The sequence below is a fragment of the Canis lupus genome, chromosome 16, assembly GCF_011100685.1.
Source record: "Canis lupus familiaris isolate Mischka breed German Shepherd chromosome 16, alternate assembly UU_Cfam_GSD_1.0, whole genome shotgun sequence".
In the NCBI taxonomy this organism is placed as follows: Eukaryota; Metazoa; Chordata; class Mammalia; order Carnivora; family Canidae; genus Canis; species Canis lupus.
In genome coordinates this window covers 20446566-20469927 of record NC_049237.1, presented here as the reverse complement: position 1 = coordinate 20469927, position 23362 = coordinate 20446566, and the positions used below count along the sequence as shown (strand labels likewise).

Below are 23362 nucleotides of genomic sequence, written 5' to 3'. Positions count from 1 at the left end.
CTGGGTGTGCCCACGTGCACGGTCACTGGAGCCTCGGGAGCCCTGGGTGCAGGGCTGGTGGGGTCAGGCCCAGAGCTGGGGACAGAAGCCCTTCTGGGAGGCCCTGGGCTTCAAAGCCCAGTTCTGCCGAGTGACATGCCCGCCACACTTGCTTCTGGAATGGCCAGGTGAACCTGCTTGCCGTCCCTGCCCTGACTCACTGCGTTGGCCTCTCCGGCCCCTCCCGCTGCCCCCACACAGGAGCTGTTCACGGCGCCCTAGTTAGCTGCCCCTGCTCCCCATTCCTGCAGCCCAGGCCTGGAGGGGAGCCACCCCCACCTCCCCAGCCCCTAAAGAAACCTGTCCCTGCCCTGTGGGCGTCCCTCTGCCTGGGAGGCTGTCAGTCACTGACACCCTTGTTGGTTCCAAGTAGCTGGTTTGCTCTCGGGCTGGGACGCAGGGACCCGTCCAGGGAGGAGGCTACCTCAGAAGAGGGGAGCAACGGCGGGGGCACAGTGACCCAGGTTGCCCACAGACACACCTGGGGGAGGCGAGGAGGGGGCTAGAGGTCAGGTCTCTGCTCCCTGTGGTGCTTCTCCCGCCAGCCAGCCTCAGAACCCACTTCCAGCACATTCTGTCCAGGGCGGTCCCTCGATGGGGCATAGTACCTCCTCCATGCGGCCCGGGGGCGTCTGTCCCACCTCGGCCCAGCACTGCCCACTCCTGGCCCTGCTCCCAGGCTCCCCTTCCACTGCTGGCCCCATCGGGAGCCGGGCCCCATGACTGCACAGCTGCAGGTGCTGCGAGCGGAAGCAGGGATACCAGCTGCCTCGGTTCAGGTTATTTCTCCCTGGAGACCCACGAGCACCCCAGGCTGTGAAGGTCAGGTGTGCACTCCTGCCGTCTGGTCAGCTCCATCCTGCAGGGCAGTCCCCAGCGCCCTTCGTGTCCCTGGGGCAGGGGGCAGGGAGGTAAGCTGCCAGACCCACCTGGTGCTGGGTCCCCTGCCACTGCCAGCAGGAACACAGACCCCGGCTTGGACCCAGGGCCCGTCTTCTGCCTGCATCTAGAAACTAGGCTGGCTACCTGGCTCTTGTCACTGTGGGTGAAGCATTGTCCATTCATGCTCCCAAAGGGCAGACATGTCCGGGGAGAGAGCAGGGCAGCCTTCTCCCGAAGGGGCTGGGCAAGCAGGGGCATGGGCAGCATCCACCTGCAGAAAGTTCTAGAAGAGGATAGAGACTCCTGGGCCCAGAGCAGGCTTCACCCCTTGCTGTTCTCAGCAGACCCCGAACCGAGGCCCTCAGCTGAATGGAGCAACAGTGTGCAGGCTGGGGGCCCACGTTGGGGGGTAGGGGGGTCCTGCAGTGGCCTGGTTGTGTGGACAACACTCTTCCTGCAGTGGGTGCTGGAGCACAGCATAGCTGGGAGAGCCGCCCAGTGAGGGGGGCACCCACAGCGGGGGGTGGGAGGGCGGCAGGCGAGGGAGCACCCAGTCCCTCCGCTTCTGTGGGAGCTGGGTCTCTGTGACAGCTTCCCCTTCCCGGCAAGCCCTGCGAAGGTCGCTGCCCTGCCCAGACCCAGGATGCCCCCCAGGGACACCCACTGTCCTGACCTAAACCAATCCCCAGAGAGTGAGGCCCCAGGTGGGTGGGGGGCCTGGGATCCCCTGCAGCTTCTTTGTCGAGCCCCACCCCTTAGCTGGGTGCCCCTGCCGGTGACTGGTGTGCCCCTGTGGACCTGGGGTGCACCTCCTCGGCTCCTGGTACATCGAGTGGGTCCCAACCTGGATTGGGTGCCCAGGTGGCCGGAAACGCTTGCACATCCACCACGTGCAAAGTCTTCACCCCGGCGGAGGACGTCACCAGCTCTGTGATGGAGCAGTGTTTCCTGCTGAGGGTTCAAGACCTGGGCTAAGGCGCCAAGAAAGGTCATTTTGTACATTAAATACGCATCAGGCTTACGTTTTCTCTTATTTGTTTTTTTTTCTAAGATCTTATTTATTCATGAGACACAGAGAGGCAGAGACACAGATAGAGATAGAGGGGGAAGCAGGCTCCCTTTGAGGACCCTGATGCGGGACTTGATGCCAGGACCCTGGGGTCACACCCGGAGCCGAAGGCAGATGCTCCACCACTGAGCCACCCAGGTGTTCCTCCTTTATTTTTATTTTTATTTTTTAAGATTTTATTGATTTATTCATGACAGAGAGAGAGAGAGAGAGAGAGAGAGAGAGGCAGAGACACAGGCAGAGAGAGAAGCAGGCTCCATGCAGGGAGCTCGATGTGGGACTCGATCCTGGGTCCCCAGGATCACACCCCAAGCCAAAGGTGGCACTAAACCGCTGAGCCACCGGGGCTGCCCCTCCTTTATTTTTTAATGAAAAATAAATCAACACAGAACCCTTCATTTCTCCCTGTGGAGTCGACCTTAGGGTCCACTGGCTCCATGGAGCCCGCGGAGAGGACCTTTAAGATCCTGGGAAGGTGGGACCGGGACTGGGGTGGGGGGCTGATCTGCCTTGGCACCGTCTCCGTGAACGGCCATTCCCGCGGTGAGTGCGGTGAGGCCTGTGGTGTGCTGCCCACGCCGCCCTCTGGGGCTGGCCCACCAGTGGCGCTGCCTGCAATTCCTTCCCGGTTCTGGGGAAATACAGATGTTTCTCCGAATCCCAAGAATCATCATTTGAGAAACCGGTAAGACAGGAAAAAGGACTGTGATTCCCTTAGGACAATTAGAGCCTAAGCTCAGCATAAGGATGGGCTGGCTGGGGACACCCCTGGTGCCGACGCACAGGCTGGAGTGGAAATGGCAGGCATGGCGGGGATGAGTTGGGGAACTGGGTGTGGGTGTGGGAGAGGGAGTGACATGGGCACCCTCCCCGGGAGCCGCTGTCGTCATGATATGCCTGATGGGGCCTGGGTGCTGCCACTGTGAGTCATGCCTGCCCACAGCAGCCCTGGCTAGCCTGCCTCCGACCCCGAGGGGGGACCCCCGCCCCCCAGGAACCCCTGGCCTCCAGGTCCTGAGGTGCAGGAGGGAGGGTCCCGTGCTGGGAGACCATTCCCAGGTGGCCAGAGCCTACCCTGTGACCGCCCCCGGTTGGAGTGTCCGCCGCAGGTCCTCTGATGTGCCAGTAACACACTGTTCATTATTAGACCAAACTTTTTAGATTTTCCACGATGCGGAGTCAGGCGTCTGAGAGATGCTGGCATGACCGTGGGAGACCTAAGGGAACCATCCACAGGGAGCCAGGTGTTCAGTGCCGCATCTTCAAAACAGAAAGCCTCAAATGTTTCCCATGACCCTATCACAGAAAAATGGTGCCTTATTGTTACGGGCAACCAGCAGTGCTTAAGGCACGGAAATAGGGGGTAGTGAAAACGCCCGAGAACGTGATTCCGGGAAGGCACCGGGGCAGAGATTCCGACTTCTTCCCGGATCTGGACCATGAGCACCTGCCAGGTCCTCACTGCCTCCATTCCTGCCACCTCCCTGGCCCCGCGGGCCCTGTGTTGGCGGGGGGAGGCCGTAGGGTGCGGCCTGGGCGAGTGCGGGTGTGTGCAGGTGGTGCGCGCAGAGCGGGCCTTCCTGCAGGACACGCAGGTGCGGTGGGGGCGGCTACAACAGGGTGGGCGCACCTGGCTGGGACCCAGGGTGGGGACACGCAGGGTGGGCCACACATGCCACACGCTCTTCCCCGCCCCCACCGTCCGCAGAGCACGGCCCAGGTGGGGGAGCCATCAGACAGGGTGCCATAGGTCACTGAGCCCATGGCTCCCCGCCAGCTGCAGCCCTGCCTCACTTGGGGGTGCCCGGGGAGCCCCAGGCCTGAGCGGCTGCTCCGAACTGCCTGGTTCCAGCCCTGCATGTCTGCTCCTTCAGGTAATAAAAACATTTTGATTTCTGGGGGCACCTGGGGGGCTCCGTCGGGGAAGCCTCTGCCTTCAGCTCAGGTCATGGTCCTGGGATCAGGCTCCATGGGGGGAGGGGAAGGACTATGGTGCCATCAGTGAGGGGCCATGCTGGGCAGGCCCCCGGGTGCCTCCCACCCCAGCTTCCTGAGACAGGGTCCCTTCAGCACCTGCTCCTTCCTGCCTCCCTGTGTCCCCCCCCTTGGCTCGTGCTCTGGCACGGCCCTGCTTCCCCATGAGCCCCAGGTCTTCATGGGTTAGACCCAGGGCTCTTGTTGGGGCTCCTCCCTCCAGTCCTGCATGGGAGGGCACAGGTGCATTCGTGAGGACGGTGACGGTCGGAGCTGTGGAGGCCGAGAAAATAAAGGCCATTCCACTTTAAGTTCAGCGTTAGCACAAGTACAGCCATCCCAGGCCCCTGTGAATAAGCTGAACTTTACCTTACTTCAGTTACAGGAAGAAACAGCTTAGAGCTTGACGTCCTAGAAAGCCCCATATTAGAATAAAAACAGAGCCCAAGCCAAGGGCAGGAAGCCCCTATTAGAATGAGAACAGAGCTCAAAGCCCTTGAAGGCCCCATATCAGAATGTAAACAGAATTTGAGGAATTCCTCCACCCCTTCTGGAGGTCCCCTAGACCAGCCCTTAAAACTAAGCTGGAACCCACCTCGGGGTCCAAGCCCCTGCTCAGCTGTGTCGGGTACACTTGGACCCAAGCTCGAGCTTGTAAATAAACCCTCGTGTGTTTGCATCGGTGTCGGCTCCTTGGTGGTTTCTCGGATTCACGATCTTGGGCACAACAGGAGCAAGCAAGAACACAGGGTGGATGGCGCTGACTGGCCCTGGAGAAGCAGAGCAAGTTGGGGATGGGTAGCCCGGGGCCAGAAGAGACATAGATGGGACAACGAGCCCCCTCCCTATGCCCCAGGCTGCTCCCGCGGCCCTGGGTCCCAGAGGCTCCAGAGACCCAACAAGTTCAAAATGTCCGCGTGGGGTCCCCCGAGCTTGTGCCCATCTCATCAGCGTCACAGGCCTCCAGTCCTCGTCCCCTTCCTCCTAGAAACCCCGGCTACAGAATCGGCCCCAGCCCCCCACCCCTCTCACTGCAACCCCCCCCCCCCACGCAGCCCCAGGGCCCTGGGATCGGGCGATGCCCCCTCTTTCCCTCCCACTGCAAGGGCAAACCCCAGATCTGGCCACCACCTGCTCCTCTGGCCTGGCCCCCAGCCTGCCCACCCCCTTGGGGCCAGCTCTGTCTCCGGGGCATCGTGGGAGGGACAAGGGACGGGGTACTTCCCACAGCGTATGAACCCTTTCCTTCCCTGCACATTCGTCCTCAGAGTACAAGGTCACCAGGGCCACAGAGCAGCAGCAAGCGTAGTGGAGTGTCCCTCAGGAGGCACAGGGAGAGCAGCGGGCAGGCGGACCCCATGGACGGCACACGGGTTCACCTTAACGTGGGAAGGGTGCGTCTGAGGCGCCTGAGGACTGTGTTCCTCGGCCCCTGGGGCAGGGTGCTCACACCTACCTGGCCCTGGACCACAGGCCCCACCCCCACTGCACCTGCCCAGGTGGGGAGGCCTACCTGGGAGTCTTGGGGAGCTGCACTCGGGGGGTGCAGGCGCCAGTGGAGTTTGTGAGGCCTCCTCTCCTCCTCGGGGGCTCTGGATGCAGGGACAGCACTCTGGCCCAGCTGGCGGCCCCCGTGTCATCAGGGCGTGACTCAGGGGCCTGCCATCCCTCCAGGTGGCCCTTGTCCTCCGCAGCTGTGTTTACCTTCTTCCCTTCTCTCTAGCCTGCCCAGGCTCCGGGCATGCCCCCATGGTCCAGCCGGAAGAGCCACCCCGCGCCCTCTAGGGAGACAGAGGACCCCATGCCGACCTTCCACCTCTGCCCTCCAGGCTCGTCTTTACAAGGTCCTTATGAGGTCTGCTCTATGTCTGCCACCCACTGCCGGGCCAGGCCGGACAGACCAGGGTCTCCTATTTGGGGCGGTCTTTGTGCCTTCCAGGCTCTGGCCCAACCCCAAGGAGGACTTGGAGGCCACCCCAGGGATCGGCTGTCCTGGCTGCTGCCCCCCTGGACATGCTTGGGACCAAGACCCAGTCTTTACCGCGCCCTCCTGGCTTTGGCTGCCCCGTAAGTGGTGCCCTGGGTCCCAGGCACACCCGGGATAATGGGTGGAGCTCACTGTTTGCCCGAAATCCGACCTCCCTGGGTGTCCTGTCCCTCAGGCGGGTATAGCCGTGATCTCCCACAGGCCTTGGCTCTCCAATGGAATGTTCCGGAAAGTGGCCCCAGGGACGCAGAAAGGGGCGCCTGGGGCCGAGCTCTCCCCCACCTCCACCTGCACTGTAAAGGGGCCTTCCTACAGCCGGCCCCACATCTCCACCTTCCAGAATGGTCGGCACACAGCAGACTGCACCATAGGACTGAGGGTTTTGCTAAAGAAACCATAACTTAAATTACCTGGCGGACGTAAGGTGCTTCGGAAGCCACAGCCAGTGTGTTGCCCAGTCCTGACCGAGGACGTCGCCGGCCAGGGGCTGAGAAGCTCGGGCAGGGGACGTGTCCGTGGGCAGGCAGAGAGCTGAGGCAGGGCTCCAGGGTCTCTGCTGTGAAACCTCCGCATCCGTTCATGGGGCCCCTGGCCACGGTGCACCCAGAGTCCTGGAGGCTGACCGTTCTGTGCTGGGGGGTCCTAGCCTGGTGGCTGGTCCACAGCGCCCGGGGCCTCCACTCACCGGGTGTGGGTAGCAGGCTCGCTCCCTTCAATGGGTGAGGCAGCCTCACGCAGGTCACAGCACCGGGGGCCGTGCCTGAGGCAGGGGAGGCTCCGCGGGTCCGAACCAGGGGCAGACTCAGGATAAGCTGCGCGACACCAACCTCAGCTGCCGCCCTGGGTGAGCCCGGGACACCTGCACCTCTCCCTGCCCCCGCAGAGCAGATGCCAACGTCTGGTTTGGTTCCCAATTCCCTGAACCACTAGAGGAGGCACCTTCCCTGCCTGGGGGCCTGGCCAGCATCGCGAGGGTGATGAGGGCAGCTGCCCACAGGCCCAGAGGAGCAGCCATGCTGACCTTGGTCGCTCTGCCGAGCGTGGTCCCCACCCCTTTCCGGGATGACCCGGGCTTTGCTCACCTGTCAGCGCCGGTGCACGCAGCCCGCCTCCCCATGTGCTGCCAGCCCCCGCCGGCTCACCCTCCAGTGGGTGCAAGGACTGCCCCGGGCAGCAGGTGTCACGGGGTGGTGGCCCCTCTTCCTGGTTACCATGTGCCTCCCACCTCTCCTCATGCTGCGCGCTGCCACTGAGCCAGCACATGGCTGGGGCCCCACATCTGATCCCCAAATCCCGGTGCTCTGGGCCCACGTGGCTGCTCTATCAGCTGCACCCACTGCCAAGTCCCATATCCCCAGCCATGCTGCTGCTCCCTGCCCTGCTGCTCCCCTGCCATCCCCTTCTGGCAGAGCTGGTCCCACTTGGGTTTTGGGTTTCAGCTCAGCCTTCGTGTGGGAAAGTTTGCTTCCATCCCCTGTGGAGGAGCAAGTGCTGCTGTCTGACCTCTGCCCTACTGGGGAAGAAGGGGGAGGCAGGCCGTGGCAGCTGGGAGGGGTGGTGAGGGGGGTGTCTTATGAAGTGTTTGTAGAGGGAAGGCAGGAGCAGAGAGGCCAGCCCAGGGACCGGACCTGCTCCGATGCATGCAGAGGGCGAGGCTTATTTGTCCTCGGGCCTTGGTCTGTGGGCCTGGAAAGACCCCAGAGCCCATGTCCCACCAAGGTGTGTGTGGGGTAAGGCATAAGGGGGCACAGTGGCCATTCCACCACCCTGGCCACGGGCCTGGCCTGTGCTGTGTCCCTAACAAACCAAACAGAGGTATTTGTGGTCTTGGGGTGCAAATGCCTTGCCTGCCAGAGCAATGCCCTGGAAGGAAGGCTTCCCACGGCCACAGGAGGCGGGCAGGCTGCAGCCCAGAGCAGGGAGCGGCCATGGTTCCGGCAGGTGCCCCCACTTGCTGCTGCAGGGGTACAGACACCGAGGCTTTCCGAGGAGCCACCCACGAGTCCTGTGCTATGTGGCAGCGCTGGTGCTCACGGGCTGAGGGTAGGCAGGTGGGCCTCTGTACCTCTCAGCCGCATGCATGCGCAACTCGGATTTCACAAAAACAGCAGCCATCTGAACACAGCGCAGAATCCGGGGTGGACAGGAGGTGGGGTCCCCTGCTGGGCTGGCACCCAAGCCCTGGGCGCTGGCCCCTCACACTGTTGGCTTGGGGAGGCCCTGGGCCCACGTGCTGGGGCAAATGTTCATTTTACAACCAGGGAAACTGAGGCCCAGAGACTGTGAGAGGCTGAAACAATATTAAAAAATCAAAACCAGCATTAAGACAGCGTAGGAGTCATCTCGGGGTGGGGGCAGCTGAATGGCAGCCCCCAAAGGCCTCCGTCCCACCCCTGGAAGGTGTGCACTTAGCGTCATACGGGGCAGGTCGGCAGGGGCTCAGTTTAGGATGCTGGGCTGCAGGTTATCCTGGATCATCGGGTGCCACCCCCCCCCGGCCCCCCCATCCCCGCGTCCTTATCTGGGAAAAAGCCTCGCCCACATCCCCCCCCCCCCCCCACCCCGGAGCCAAACCGGCCGGCACAGGCCCTGCGGGAGAGGCCGTCGCGGGGCGGCAGGTCCGCGGGGTTAGCAGGACGAGGGGCCCAGACCCGGAGCCGCGCCCGCAACTGACGCTCCCCCTCCCCCTCCCCGCCGGGCCGACGGGGGGGCGGCTGCGGGGCCTGCTGGCCGGGCGCGCGGGGCCGGGGGCGCGGGGCCGGGAGGGCCGGGAGGGCCGGGAGGGCCGGGAGGGCCGGGGCGCGGGGCCGGGGCGGAGGGGGTTTCCAGGTGGCAGAGCTCCTCTCCCGGGTCGGCGAGGGGCACGGCCTTCCTTGGACGCGTCTGTCCCAGGTGATCCCAGGAGAGGCCGGACGCTGAGCGGCGAGGGCCCCCGACCCCGACCCCGGGTCCCGGTCCCCTCCTCCGAGACGGCGCGGTGGGGCCGCGGGACCGCGCAGAGCCACCCCCGCCCGGCGCGGGGCAGAGGCGCCCCCGGCCCCCGCCCTCCTGTCTGGGAGCGCCCCCTGCCGGCCACGTCCGCACGTGCGGGGCTGCGGCGGGCGCGGCGGGACCCCTCCCACGGGCTCGCGCGGGCGGGGCCGCGTAGACTCGCGGGCGGGCCTGGGCCCCCTCTCCCGCCCCCCGCACGCCGCGCGGCGGCCCTGGGGTCCCGAGCCCGGGTTACGGGGTGGCTCGCCCGGCACCGCCGCCTTCGGGGGACGCCGGGCGCCCCTGCGAGGCCGGGGCCGGTCCTCCGGCGCCCCCCCCCCCCCGGGGCCCCGCCGTCGCATCCCCAGCCCCCGCGGCCTCGCCTCTGGGCCCTCGGGCTGCGGGCGCCTCGGCCGTGGGCAGCTCCTGGCTTGCTCCCTTGGCCCGCGGCCTCCCTCCGGGCCGGGGCTGCGCCGCTCGGCCAGGCCACCGGGTGTCCCCGGCAGGTGGCAGCCGCCTTCCGGGCCGCGGGCTCCGGGGTCTTCCGCGGGATGCGACCCAGCCCTCCGGCCACCGGCGACCAGCGTGGGGCGGACATCTGCCGTCCCTGAAGAGCAGCAGACCAAGGACACGGGCGTGTCGTTCTCTGGCTCCCGAGGGTCCCCCGAAACCTTCACACAACGCCGTGTCCCCACACGGGCCCCCTCTGCTCAATGATCAGGACCTGCGTTCTGCTCACTCCGCCCCGGTCGTCATGGTCCCACCTGGCCACCTGCACCCCAGCCGCCTGAGGGGTGCCAGCCACCCTCCCACCTGCGGGTCCCTGTCACCCGCGGGGCTCACAACTGCCTGCCGTCCAAGCCAGTTCCCAGCTCTGGTATTTAGGATCTGCTCCAAGGGACACGGGAGCCCTTCCCTGACTCCCTGCCCAGCCTGTACTCCTGCCCAGTGACCTCCTGCTCCTTTTGGGGGGACAGGTCTGTGTCCCCACCACCTGCCAAGGGCCCCACCTGGACTGTGTGCCCACCTCCCCTCACCCGTTCATTGGACCCCCTCGTTCTGTGAGGCTGCTCCCAGGCACCCTCCCCAGGACCCCCGGCCCCCAGCACAGGCACTGCCTCCCCAGGGGCAGCCTCACCATGGCAGGTGGCGAGTGGCTGCTGGGGCACCACTGGCATCAGGCTGTGGGACGTACCGTCTCGAGAGGGGGTCAGCTGGCAGGTCAAGGCGGGGGTGTCTATGCCGGGCTGGTCATCGGCAGATGCTGTGAGCCGGGGACCTGCCAGCGCCCTACAGCCCCGGCCTCAAGTGCCCTGGGTGAGGCTCTGGGTCCTGTCCATGTGGCTGAGGGGCTCGGGGTCCACTGGATGGTGCAGGGCCCCAGGGGGCCAGGTTCATCTGACTGCACACTCCAAAGGTCCACGGTCTACAGGACCCTGGTTGTCCAGGTTGTCGCCCCCAAGAACAGTGTCGCCCGTGCCCCGGCGCCACAGGCCACTCCCCTGAGAGAAGTGTCCCCTGATGCCCGAGACTGACAGGGCCCACAAGCACTGGCAGGTAAGGCGGTTCGCTCTCTGTCTGCAGTGTGGGCCGCGCCGGGGTCCGCAGTCCTGGGGGGCAGGATGAGTAAGCAGCGCGCCTCAGGGATGCCCTCGGCCTGCGTGGCTGACCGTGGAGAAACCCCGGCCCCCAGGCACTGGTGAGTTTCCAGGGGCCACCCTGTCCTTGCCGCAGTGGGGCCCTGGAGGCTGGGGAGTGCCCTGGGACCCTGACTTGGTGGAAGGCTGCGGCCACGATCGGGGAAGGCGGGGAAGAGCCCAGGGGGTCCACCTTGAACGTGGGGCTGAGATGCTCACACGGGAGGAGACAGTGAACGTGTTCTGGGAAACCACAGAAAGTGTTGATGGGACAGCCCAGGCCTCATGTTTGGGGTGATCTTTCCACATGAAATGTGCTGTTTATGCCTTTGACCCATAAAATGTCAGAGAGAAACTTGTCATCATATTCATTGCACAGATTTTTTTCTCTTGCTCCCGCCCTACCCCAGCTGCCTCTCTCCTTTCTACAGCTCCCTGCATCTGCGGGCATCAGATGCTGTGCTGGGTGCGGCAGCTGCGTGGTCCGCCCGCCCCGGTTCTCACGTCAGCCCAGCATGGGCGGCTCCTGCCGTGGGGTCACGGTGGGGGACAGCACGGGGCCCATGCACAGCAGGGCAGGGGCCAGGCCGGCCTGAGGTGAGGCCTCCAGGGGCCCCTGGAGGCACGGACAACATGATGCAGTATCTGCCTTTGGTTGGGGGATCTCACTTTGAGGATCCCTGATGTATCCTCGTGGGGGAGCCCAGTTCACATGGAGGACAGAGAGGCACAAAGGGGAGTCTACACCAGAGGCTGCGTGTGGACAGCACGTGTGTGGGCAGGACACGGTGACTGCCCAGCACAGAACACAAGATGGCTAGAGCTGACCCAGGAGAGCCCAGCCAGGAGGACACGGCTGGGGGATGGAGGGCCCTGTGGCCCACCCAAGCCGGGGGGTCACAGACACCAGGGGAAGGGTAGGTGGGGTCAGGCTGGAGGTGGAGGTCACAGGTCAGGGAGCCAGCAGGAGGCTTCCTGTGCGCGGAGAAGGTGGGGGGCCCTGGATGAGCCCGTAGGCCGATGGGGGGTGCCGTGGACACCAACTTCTCAAGCTCTGGCCCCTGGGAGCCCAGGAGCATCGCGTGCCTGGTGAGAGTCTCTCACTGGCTGGCAGAGCTGCCGCTTTGGAGGTGCATTCACGTCCCCCCCCCCCCCACGCGGCACTCATCCGTCCTGGGCCTCTGGTGAGCTTGCGGGAAAGGCACACATGCGAGCTGCATCCCCGCAGGCAGCTTCATAGCTTCATTCGGTCATCAGCAGGGTTACAGCAGGTTCACTCCAAACCCCAGGACATTTCACTACACATTGAGCTTGGCTTCTGGCCTAAGACAAAGTAACATGACAGACATGAAGGGAGGGATCAGAGAGGCTAACGAGCCACATGCCACGTGGGTGTGCAGCTGCACAGGTGAGAGTGGGGCCCAGCAGGGAGGTGCTGTCCCGTTAGGGACCCACCAGGCACAGCCTTTGGGGCAGCGGCCCTTCACAGTTGGGATTGGGAGGGGTGAGCGTGGCGAGAGGCGGACATCAGCCCGCCCCCGTCGGGCCCTCGTGGTGGTCAGTTCTGGGCACACCCTGTCATGCCACTCGTCCTCATGGCCCATCGCCTCCCAGAGGCCTCGCCCCCTGAGACCTGCCCCAGGCACCAGCAGGGGAAGCTGGGGGGCTCTGCAGGACAGGGGCCTTCATGGCAGCTCCAGCAGGGACACGAGAGGTGGGTGAGTCCTGGGTGAGAACCCACATGGGGCCCGTCTCCCATTACATCGTTGTGGATGTTAAATGTGCGTTAAACTAAATTGCCCTAAAAGCTAAACCATTTAAGAGGAAAAAAGACGGTAGATGAGCTAAGCACACGTCTTGCGCAGACGCGAGAACTGTACGGACGTGGGGGCAGCCCCTGTGGTGTGTGCCGCCGCTCCTGCCAGGTCCAGTCACTGGTCTTCGGCGCCGGCCTTCCCGAGCTCTGTCCTAAGGGTGCGGCGCCCGCATCAGGTAAGCACCGCTCGTGTCCAGAGCAGCACTGAGGTGGACACCGCGGACCCGCGCACCATCCCAGCTGTCCGCGGGGCTCCATGCACTGTTTTCGTTATTTAGGTTCTTATCTTACCCTGGTAGGACGGTACGTACCTGGTTTTCTTAAAGGCGTACAACGTGATGGCTTGATTCGCACACGATCGCCCAGATGCACATGCCCCCACCCTGCTGACCTGTGAGCACGGTGAGGACACACACAGGCCCTCTCAGCGCATCTCAAGTACATGGCACAGCACCGCTCACCTCGGGCCTGGGCTGTGTGTCAGGTGCTCAGAACCTGGACCTCTTCCACGTGAAGCCTGTACCCTTGACCCACCACTCCCTCCCCAGCCCTGGTGACCACCATTTTCCCTTCCTCCACTCTGTCACACCCCGCGCATCACAGATCACTCTGCGTTGGCCTTTCTGTGTTGGGCCTCCTGGCCCATCCACGCTGTCATGCTTGGCAGGGCTTGCCTCTTCATGGCTGAGGAATACTCCAGCTCTCTCCTGCTCACCCCCTGCCCCATCATCCTCCTCCGCTCACCTATCCACTGTCACTGAGGTCGTGCACGTCTCAGCTACTACGAACAGTGCTGCAGTGAACGTGTGGGTGCACGTCGCTGACACCAGATTTCATGTCCTTTGGGCCCGTCCGCACCCAGAGATGGGGTTGCCGGTAGCACTACTGGGATCTTCTCGGGGACCCCACACTGCTCTCCACAGAAGCCGCCCCAGCCTGCATTCCCGCTGGTGGGGCATGCGGGGTCCCACTCCACATCCTGGCCAGCTTCTGCTCTGAGTGGTTGCTTTCACTCCAGGTGTGCAGTGCAGCTCACTGGATCTCACCTGCACTCCCAGACGAGGAGCCACGCGCGTCACCTTCTCACGTGTCTGCTGGCCATCTGCACATCTTCTTTGGAGAAATGTCAGCTCAGGTCCTTTGTTCACTTTCTAATTTGGCTGTTTTTGCCATGCGGCTCCTTCTATGTGCAGACATCAACCCTTAACAACACATGGTTTGCACGTCTTTTCTCCAAGTGGTGAGTTGCCTTTTCACCCTGTTTGCTCCCGGCACAGTGCAGGAGCTCTGCGGTTTGAGCCTGTCTTGCTTATCTGTTGCCTGTGCTTTTGGTGTCATGTCCAAAGAATACTAATTTCCTCATCCTCAGCTGATGGACACATAGGTTTTCTTTAGCTTCTGGCTGGATAATGAATAATGTCACTCCAACAGCCCAGATGCAAGCCTGTTGGACGTCTTCATGTCTTGGTATGAACCTGGAAGTGGCACGGCATGGCATGCCAAGCGTGTAACGCTTTGAGGAACTAAGGCAATGGGATTTTAAACTTTATCTAAGGTTTTTTATTAGAAGCCTTGCTTTACATCCTATCATTTTATTTATTTTAAAAGATTATTTATTTATTCATAGAGAGACACACACACAGAGACAGAGAGAGAGAGAGAGAGAGAGAGAGAGGCAGAGACACAGGCAGAGGGAGAAGCAGGCACCATGCAGGGAGCCTTACGTAGGACTCGATCCAGGGTCTCCAGGATCACGCCCTGGGCTGCAGGCGGCGCTAAACCACTGTGCCACTGGGGCTGCCCACATCCTATCATTTTAAAGCCACCACATGATAGAGACACAGTAGGATAATCCCGCGGGTTCCGTGAAGATGTCCGAGTTTCAAGACAAGCCGCCGGCTCCTAACAGTGGCAGCTCAGGGTGCTGTCACCATAAGAAACCAGGACAGGCAGGGAGGACCACTCCTCCGGGCTTTAATCCCACAGCGGTGCGGCCACCGCCAGATGGAGCATGTGCGCAGCCTACGGGGTCACCCGGGAAGTGGCCAGCCAGGGAGGGCAAGGAAGCCCCAGACCTGGATGGCAGTGGAGGGGGCGGTACCCGGTGTCTGCTCCAGGGCTGGAAGCGCAGGGCAGTCTTACAGGTGATCACCTCCTCCTCGTTACTGTGTTTGCCAAGGGTTCCCAATCCGCAGGATCATGGAGGCCTTAACCAAACCTTCATTCATCAAGCAAATTCATTCAACAATCGTGGAGCCTGATGTGTACTAGGCATTACCCTGGGTATTGGTGTTGAGCAGTTCAGACGAACTGCTGCCCTAATGAGACCTACATGCCAGTGGGGGTGGGGGCGGATGGAGAATGAAGGTGTGGAGTGCGTTAATAGACAGGGACTAGTGCCTCTCAGAAAATTGTGAATAAGCAAGGACAACTCACAACAAGGTTATGACAAGGAAAGGTGACACTGAGCAAAGAATCGCCTGAAGAAAGTGAGGCAGCAAGCCACCTGAGTGTCTGTGGGGAGTGCTTTCATGTAGAGGGAACAAGTGCAAAGGCCCAGAGGCCAGAGGAGGACACCAAAGAAGCCAGTGGAGCCCAGTTAGCAAGAGGTTGGAGATCCCCCCCTTACTGCGATGAAGAATGGTGGACACGGAAGCAGGGTCTGGCCTGCAGTGCCCCGACCAGAATCCCGGGAGACACCTGCTCCTGTGCACCTGCGGCAGGGGTGGGGGACATGGGGGAACCGAGAGGGAGGGAACTGGCTCTGACAGCAGCAGGGGCTGGGTGTCACCCAGCACCAAGGGCACGGACCCCACACATCTCAAGTGGGACGCTCAGAAGTCCCGGCCCTCATGATCTGAGCTGCCCAAGAGTTTCTGAGGTGCTATCATTATTTCCCAACAACTACTCCCAGGGACCAACTGGGACAGTAAAACTGCAGACATGTGAGCTCCTCCCCTGGACCACCTGGCTCAGGCTGAGGGACAGGGCTCTGCCATGGGCCCGAGGTTCCGCATGGTGAGGGACGGACTCGTGAGGCTCTGCTGCCTGCAGCCGAGCAGGAAGGACCAGAAGGGCTGGGCTCATCCACCACTGTGCTCGCCCCAGGGGACCGGTGTGTGTGGGGGTGTGCCCAACAGAGGCACACGTCCTTGTCCCCACAGCCTTACGTGGAACAAGTATTTGCAGGTGTAACCGAGGACCTTGAGAAGGGGTCACTCTGGGTTCTCCGTGGGACCTTGATTCCAGCGGACGAGCACCTGTAGAGAAGGGCGGACACAGATGTGACATGGGCAGATGTGGGGGCACCAGCGGCCGCCAGGACACGGGGAGGCAGGGGACAGATGCTTTCCCAGTTGGGGCTGGGCCTCCGGCACGAGGATGGGTGCTGAGCTCGTGGCATGGCCACCACAGGAGTCTAACGTCCATGACACTCACGTTCTCTGCGCAGATCGTTCCCCAAGCTTCTGCAATCCGTGCAGGCATGACTCGGGGCCTTGTATCTCTGGCTGGCCCTCCTCCCATGGGTCCTTTACAGCATGCATTTATTGCCCCATCTCAAATTCTCAAATAGCGCCCCCTTCACCTAGCACTGTGTCCAAGCAGAAGCTTCTGGTAACACCACTCAGACACTAACGTTCACAGGCTCATCCTGAATCTGCAGTCCTGGCAGTTGACTCGCCTTAGCGCCAAGAGCTGCTCAGACCCCGTGTTCCCAACATACCCCACAAACGCCCCTACCTCCACAGTAAATTCGCGATCACAAGGCTACGCGCCGTGATGCAGCATCACTGTCCTGGGCAAGTGACAAGGGACACGCCCTCTGCTTTTATTCTGCAGGAAAAACACCAAGTGATGAGCCTCCACTGCTGCTGTGCCCCCCCCACCCCGGGGTGGCCAGCGTGGGGGCTCCTAGCCAAAGCTGCGCAGCCGGTGTAAGGTGAAGTATCTTCGGCTCACTGGCGTTGCCTGTAAAGAAGCCATGTCAGAAATGACAGTGAGTTGCTAGTTGTCACAAATGTAACCTGAGGAGGCTGCTCCCGAGAGGCGCTGCCTCTGGATCCCGCAGTAGCAGGCGGTCAATGCACAACCCAAGGCTCAGCGGCTGACGGGAGCTACTGCTGTAAACCGAGGATGAAGGGGGAGATGCACAGGGCAAGAGGCAGGCAAGTCCGCGGAGGCAACAGCGATGGCGTCAACAGGGCTGCGTGCTGCTTACGGCAGGGGTCGGGTGAAGGTCATCCTTCTGCACTTGGTAGATGTGAGGCCGAACCTCGTAAGGCCACAGCTTAGAGTCCACTGCATTTCTACTATAGCAGTCCATGGGAGGAGAACAGTTCTCATCCCTTCCTAACACAGTTGCGAAGCCCAAGTGTCTAGATTGTCCCCACCTTCACAGACACAGGAGCCGATGCACAAAGTACTTAGGCTTAAGAACTCGCCCTCAGTACTTTCTGCAAGCAGAGAGCTTTGCGTGGCCCCTGGCCCTGGAGCCCACGGGAGCCTCCTACTTGCAGCCTGGCTGGTCCTCAGCTCTCCAAGGCCTCCCACCAGGACTCGCTGAGGCTGCCACTGTGGTGTGCGGTAAGGCCTCTGTACACCCATAGTTTGGGGGAGGAGACATGCCAAGGGAAACCTGCTGTCAGTGTGGTCCAAGCGTGGCCGTGTCCTCTCAGGCCAACACGCACGTGCTGTGCCTCCTGACCTGGCACAGGTGAATTTCACGGAGTTGACTGCCTTGCATGTCTGAGTTTGTTAATATTGTGGCTGTAAGAGGCCAGCTAATCATTAGTGTTGGTTGGTTTCCTTCAGGCTCCTAGTCAAGGCTCCAGATTTCTTTTTTTTCTTTCTTTCTTCTTTCTTTCTTTCTCTTTCTTCCTTTCTTTCTTTCTTTCTTTCTTTCTTTTTCTTTCTTTCTTTCTTTCTTTCTTTCTTTCTTTTTCTTTCTTCTTTCTCTTTCTCTTCTTTCTTTCTTTCTCTTTCTTTTTCTTTTTCTTTCTTCTTTCTCTTTCTCTTTCTTTCTTTCTTTTCTTCTCTTTCTTTCTCTTTCTTTGCCATGCAACATTGTCTTTTATTATGTATGGGTTTTAAAAATTACTTCCTCAATCTATCCATACACAGGCAAAAGTATACTGTTTAACATACTGGAACTTAGAAATATTGATCATTGCCTAGAGAAGGGAAAATTATCTCTAAAACATGCTTAACCAGGAGGCCAAATCATCTGCTGGCCTCCAAGAACATGGAGATGAACATGATAGATAGACTGTCCCCCATCTGAACCTTCATTCACCACCATTCGTTAACCTTTCTTCAGGCCCAGATCAGCAGCACATTTCTTGCCAACAATCATTAAATGTCCAAGAAGACTTTCATCATCATCTTCTGCTACAGAGATCTGGGATATATGCTTCTTGGGTATCACCAGAAAATGAGTTGGTGCTTGAGGGGAAATGTCATGGAAAGCAAGACACTGGTCATCCTCTAAAATGATTTTGGCTGGGATTTCCTTGCGGATGATCTTTCCGAAGATCGTGTTGCCACCAGGCCGGGCGGCCTGAGCCTTGGCGATCTCATCGGCCATCGCGGCCTCCTCCCGCGCGGCCGCCCCGGGGAGAAGGCTCCAGATTTCCATTTTATTTGCATCTTCATTCACCTTTGGCTGTCTTTCTTCAAGGTATGAGATGGCTTAAATATGAAATTATGTCCAGCTCACCACTCCTCTTGAGGAAGCTTCTGGAGCCCTTCCTAGGCTCCAGATCCCATGAGCACCCATAGGTGTGCGAGGCGCTGCCTCAGTTCTCCGTTGTTGTGAGCGGCATGTCTGTGTGAGAAGGCCTGCGTGGATCGGCCTGCATGAACGGCAGGCTGCCGCTTGCCGGGGCCGTGCCACGTGGCTTCTGTGGGCTCCGCGGTGCCTGGCAGTGCTGCAGAGGTGCATGGCACACATAAGCCACGGGGCGGGGTTGTCACCGGCACCAGGATAGGATATGGTGACAAGAGCACTGATGAGCGAGGACACTGGCCAGATCCACCTGCAGGTGACAGCTTGTGAGAAATACCTGGAGTACGCCCTACTTTAATTCAACGTTCAGGTTTGAGCACAAAACTACCAGCAGTGAACATGAAGCAGAACAGAACACAGAGAAAGGCAAACAAGGCACTGCACGAGAGCCTCCCTTTAGATATAATGGTTCTCAACACTGTCTTGCTAATCCTTCAAGTGCCCCAGGAGGGTGGCAGTCCCCTGGGGCTGGGGACCCTGGCTGTCAGCAGCAGCCCAGGAAGGGCCCCCCAGCACACGGCCACCTGCCAGAGCCTCTCCAAGTGTGCAGACGGTTGGCATCCTGTCTGGTTTGGTGGGTTCTCAGCAATACTCACAGGCTGTTCTTATACCGTGTTACCTGATGTCACTCACGCACCCGTGATGAAAATAGTCCACTCTTAGAATTTCAATTGTTTCAGCAACTAATCACAATGATTTCAGGGGACTCCAAAACAGTCTTGGGGAAAAAAACATTTAATGCAAATATTTAACCACTGGAACATACAAATAAATAAATAAGCTCAGAGAAGCTAAGAAAAAAAAAAAAAAACAACCCAAGTAGAGATAACCACCCATCTCCCTTCAGTCCCAGGTAATCCATTTTCAAAATACTGATAATAAAATACACAAACTATTATAAGAAGATACAGAACATTCAATATAACCCAACCTAAGATAAAAATAAAACCAAGGACAAACCCTAATTATTTTATTTCTGTATATCAAGACTACAAATAGCATTTAAACACTTAATTTATTATTCAAATTATGAAATTATACATTTTTTTTTTGATATGGTCATTGTCTTAAAAGTGTCATTCAGTATCCCCGCATTTAAAAGCATATTGCTAATTCTGGTCAATTCCATAGGACATCCCACAGCCCCAGTGACAGGAAACGCTGGGCGAGGCAGAGGGAAAACGGAAGGAGACCTCCCCCCCCCACCCCCCGCCGGCAGTAGTGAGGGTCACTCTGGCTCCCACAGCTCATGCTCAGAGAGCGAAATCACCCAGCAACAAGGCAGGTCCTGATAAAGTGCCTTTTTAAGGAAGGGTCATCAACACTCCTCTCCCCGGACACGCGTTTGGGACTGTCCAGTCTTCTCCAGGGCAGCACCATCGAGAAGCAGAGGGTGCAGAAGCATGGCGCACTACCCAAATACCCAGGAGGAGGGGCGGGTGCGGCCCTGGGGGGAGGAGGATGGGCGGCGGCCCCGCCATAGCAGGCCGCCACTTTGGTTCAAGTGACTCCAATCGATGCCAGTGTCTGCTCTCCCCAGGTCACTGCTGATCACAGGCCACACGCGCTGTGGGAGCTGGACAAGCCTGCCCCTCGCCCGGATGCTCTCCAGCCACGATGTGGAGCCGAACATGGAAGAGGGATGGAGCATCCCCCTCACACACACCCACACACAGGAATACCCAAACCACCACGCTGCGGTCAACGGTATACCGAAACAAGCATGCTAATCCCGTTCAGGGGAATGGCTTAAAAAGCACAAATAAAATATTCTCATTGTTGTGTATTTTCCAAACCTAACCACTTTGGGAAAAGGCAGCAGGAGAGAAAATGCCTTTAGTTTTAACAATTGGGATTGTAAACAATTCAGCCACACGAGAAGCAGAGGGCCCTGAGAGGAAGTGTCTCCCCTCCCAGGCCCTGTGTCTCCATAGACCGAGTAAGCGCAGCCCCCGGTGGGAGCCTGGGCACCTCTGGACGGGCTCGAGTCCATCGGCAAAGCCAAAGCTTCATCTTTGGTTATTTCATGGAGTCGCCACGCATCTGAGGCTGTGCTCTTCTTGGCAAAAGGACTAAAGTAGCCACGTGGCACATAACATTTGTTATTCTAAGTTCCTTGAAAAGCAGTATCCATCTAAGTAAGTGACCACGACTTAACGGACCATCTAAAACATGGGGGGGGTGGGGAGTGAGGGACAGGGGTTGGGGAAGACAGGAGAGCTGCAGGAGTCCGGCCCCAGCCCCCTCAGTGGCCAGGGGGCACCACCCGCAGTGTGGGCGCTGGTCACCCCTCTGTGGAGGGTCAGTCCCAGTCTCAGCTCAGCTCAGCTCAAAGCCAGCAGCACATTCGATAGCATAGAGGAGCTTACTCCGCAGAAGGGTCTCGTCGTAAAACTCAGGAAGCTTCAGCAGGTTCATGCAGGTGCTGGCCGTGGGGAGCCGCTCAAGGTCAGAGCCCCCGTTGTGAATGCAGAATGCGGGGTACAGCTCCTGAAAGACAGCAGGTATGCAGGATGCAGCTTTAGCACGCAGGCCCTTGAACAGATTTTTTTGAGAGCACACAAAACCTGCCTGCTTCAAACAGTGAACCATTGTCACATTTTCCCAAAAGACATCTGGTTTCTCATTACACTGCAGGCAGAGCAGTATAGCGTACCAAATACCCTGCACTACGCTTTGTACCTGAGAAAGGACAGGAATAATGTTCACTCATGGCAAAGAGAACCTCTCCAGTGAGCAGGGCCTTTATGGCTTTGTGTTTTAGTCTTTAAAAATTTTGTTAAAATTCAAAAAGGTATGAGGGTCAAGACTTGCATATATATTCCCATTTGCTTCTGTTAAGACAGACAGAAGCCACCCCAGGGAAGGAGCAGAGTGCAGGGACGTCTTCTAACTCAGGAGCCATGTGACGTAGCAACAGGATATACAAACCAAATTCACTCAGGAGGGGAGAAGAGTAATCTCAAATACTGAAAGCAGAACAAAACAAAGGAACTGTGCACGGCTTAATCACAGAGGGAGGCATTACTCCGAGTGGTGTTTTTTAAGTTTTATTATTTGAGAGAAAAAGAGAGAGACAGAGAGCACAAGGAGGGCAGAGGGAGAGGGAGAAGCAGGCTCCGCATTGAGCAGAGAGCCCAACATGGGGGCTCGATCCCAGGACCCCAAGGTCATGCTTCACTTACTGGGCCTCCCAGACGCCCCCCGCCCCTGCAGTGTTGTTCGAAGACCACTACAGAGTTACCTATAACTCCTGCATGTCTATACAGAACTGTGACTGACTGTGGACCCCAAAACTCACTAGAATATGAAGCCAAAGAGCTAACTGAAACCATGAATATCATTGGTAAAACAAATTCCAAATATAAAATCAAAGAAATAAAAATCTTGGAAGTCTAAATTTGAATTGGAAATGTCAGTTTGAACTTGTGATGAATTTTCTCTTAGAGATAAAACCCACCCATTTTGTAACTGTCCGTAGTTTCCAAGGCCTGGAAACGACCACGTGTGACAAGGAACAGACTGAGCACCCAGGTCTTGGCTTCTATTGACCCATTTCTCATGGAAAGGAATCAGGGCTCTTTAGGAAAATACAGGATTCCACCTGGAGCTAGGAAATGCACCTGACAAGTGTCACCACGTGTCACACCAGAAAGCAAGCTATCCCAAACCCCCTGGGTTACAGGGCACACCTGAAGGCAGCCCTATGCCCAGATGGCACACTCTGAATACGAGAAAGAATACTTGCAAATGACCAAAACATAAAATGTTAAAGCCCATGAGTTCATGGTGATAGTAAAGGAGTCAAACATATGGTTACCTAGTCAACCCACTCAGTATTCTGAAAACTGGTCAATGAACAATGATCACGATTTATTTTATCTTTTCTGCACCAAATAGCGAGAAAAAATGAAGTTTTTCTTTGGAGGAAATTTCATCTAAAAGATGAAGAGATGATGTAGTTGTAATATGGCTATTTTACAAGCGCATGAAAGAGTGGATCTAGGGAGCAGCAGACAGTGGAACCTGTGCCCCAGTCCGTGCCCAAGCCCCTTGGGCCGCCGACTCAGACACTGGGTCTTTGACGCCCAAGTGAGAAAATGTAAAGCAGATGACGTTGTCTATGCAACATTACTGCCAAAGAAAAATTCATATCTGGAGTCTGATGATCCTCTAACAGCCAGTTTAACAAGATGTACAAAGGAGCGATGAGGCTCCTCCATCAGTTAAAGGACAAAAGTACCGGAGAAGAGGGAGGCCGACAGCATGGATGAGAGAGAGAGAGGAGAGCAGTACACTGAGCAAACGCAGTGGATGGCAGCATCCCTCTGCTTATTTTCTCAGGCACAGTGCACACTCTCTCCATCTCGGCTGCCAGCTCCCGGCCCACGAGCAGCGATGCTTGGGGGTCTTACACACCTTCCCACACATTAGTGCGCAGACAAGAAAATATTTTCTCTCTCTCCATTTTAAAATATGTTAGCACACCATGTATCCTGGGGTGTACCTTGATCATTTTTCTCGTGATACCCTGTCTTTATGATCTTTCCCTATCAATCCAATTCCCTCCTTTTTGGGGGCTGAAAGGTATGCCACCAGATGTATGCAGCAACGTCTGTTGATGTTATTGATCTTATTAATTTTACAAATAATAGTGCTATGAATAAGCATGTGCTAAGTTACCCCACACTTGTGCAGATGTATGTGAGATCTCTGGAAATGCCAGCTCTTTGATAGCTACAAATAGCCAAGGACTCTCACTTCCTCTTCTGCACAAATGTCATTAGGCATAAGATGTGATTTATATGTTCTCCTCCAACAGGAGCCCAATGAAGTAGAGACTGTCTTCCTCCTGAAAGCCTGAATCTGTTAACTCTCTGGCAAGTGTGGTTTTAGCTCTATTACTACCTACATTCCCTGACTCTGCCAGAAAATGGGGCCCAGGGAAGCAAAATGGTGGCCTACCCACACAGGTGCCTGGCTAGTATCTGGAACTAGGATGGTTTCACCTCCAGGCCAGTGCCCTGTACACTGTCACATGCTTCCTCCTCAGAACTGTGACAAGACCATCTATGCTTTCTTTCTTTTTTTTTTTTTTTTTAAGATTTTATTTATTCATAGACACAGAGAGAGAGAGGCAGAGACACAGGCAGAGGGAGAGGGAGAAGCAGGCTCCATGCAGGGAGCCCGATATGGGACTTGA

General features: G+C 58.4%; 1 protein-coding gene, 1 non-coding gene and 1 pseudogene across 6 annotated transcripts in view; all 3 read right to left on the bottom strand.

The window, feature by feature from the left end:
* Window positions 1-2252: 2252 nt before the first annotated feature.
* On the bottom strand, window positions 2253-8457 carry LOC119869613. 4 transcript variants are annotated; one of them, XR_005371395.1, is made up of 3 exons: window positions 5478-8457; window positions 4560-4734; window positions 2253-3286 (listed from the first exon to the last, which is right to left on the bottom strand). It is a non-coding gene; the product is annotated as an uncharacterized LOC119869613 (transcript). The 4 variants fall into 4 exon arrangements; XR_005371393.1 differs by having other exon boundaries at window positions 2253-3250; XR_005371396.1 differs by having other exon boundaries at window positions 2253-3207.
* A 9105-nt stretch (window positions 8458-17562) lies between these two features.
* On the bottom strand, window positions 17563-18029 carry LOC102156086 (annotated as a pseudogene).
* Window positions 18030-18876: 847 nt separating this feature from the next.
* The window catches only part of UBE3C (ubiquitin protein ligase E3C), a 126681-nt gene continuing 122195 nt past the window's right edge, over window positions 18877-23362 (bottom strand). For both annotated transcript variants that reach the window (XM_038559836.1, XM_038559835.1), the window contains exon 23: window positions 18877-20649. In XM_038559836.1, coding sequence (XP_038415764.1) covers window positions 20479-20649 — 171 coding nt within the window. In that variant the 3' untranslated portion in view covers window positions 18877-20478. The remainder of the gene's footprint in view (window positions 20650-23362) is intronic.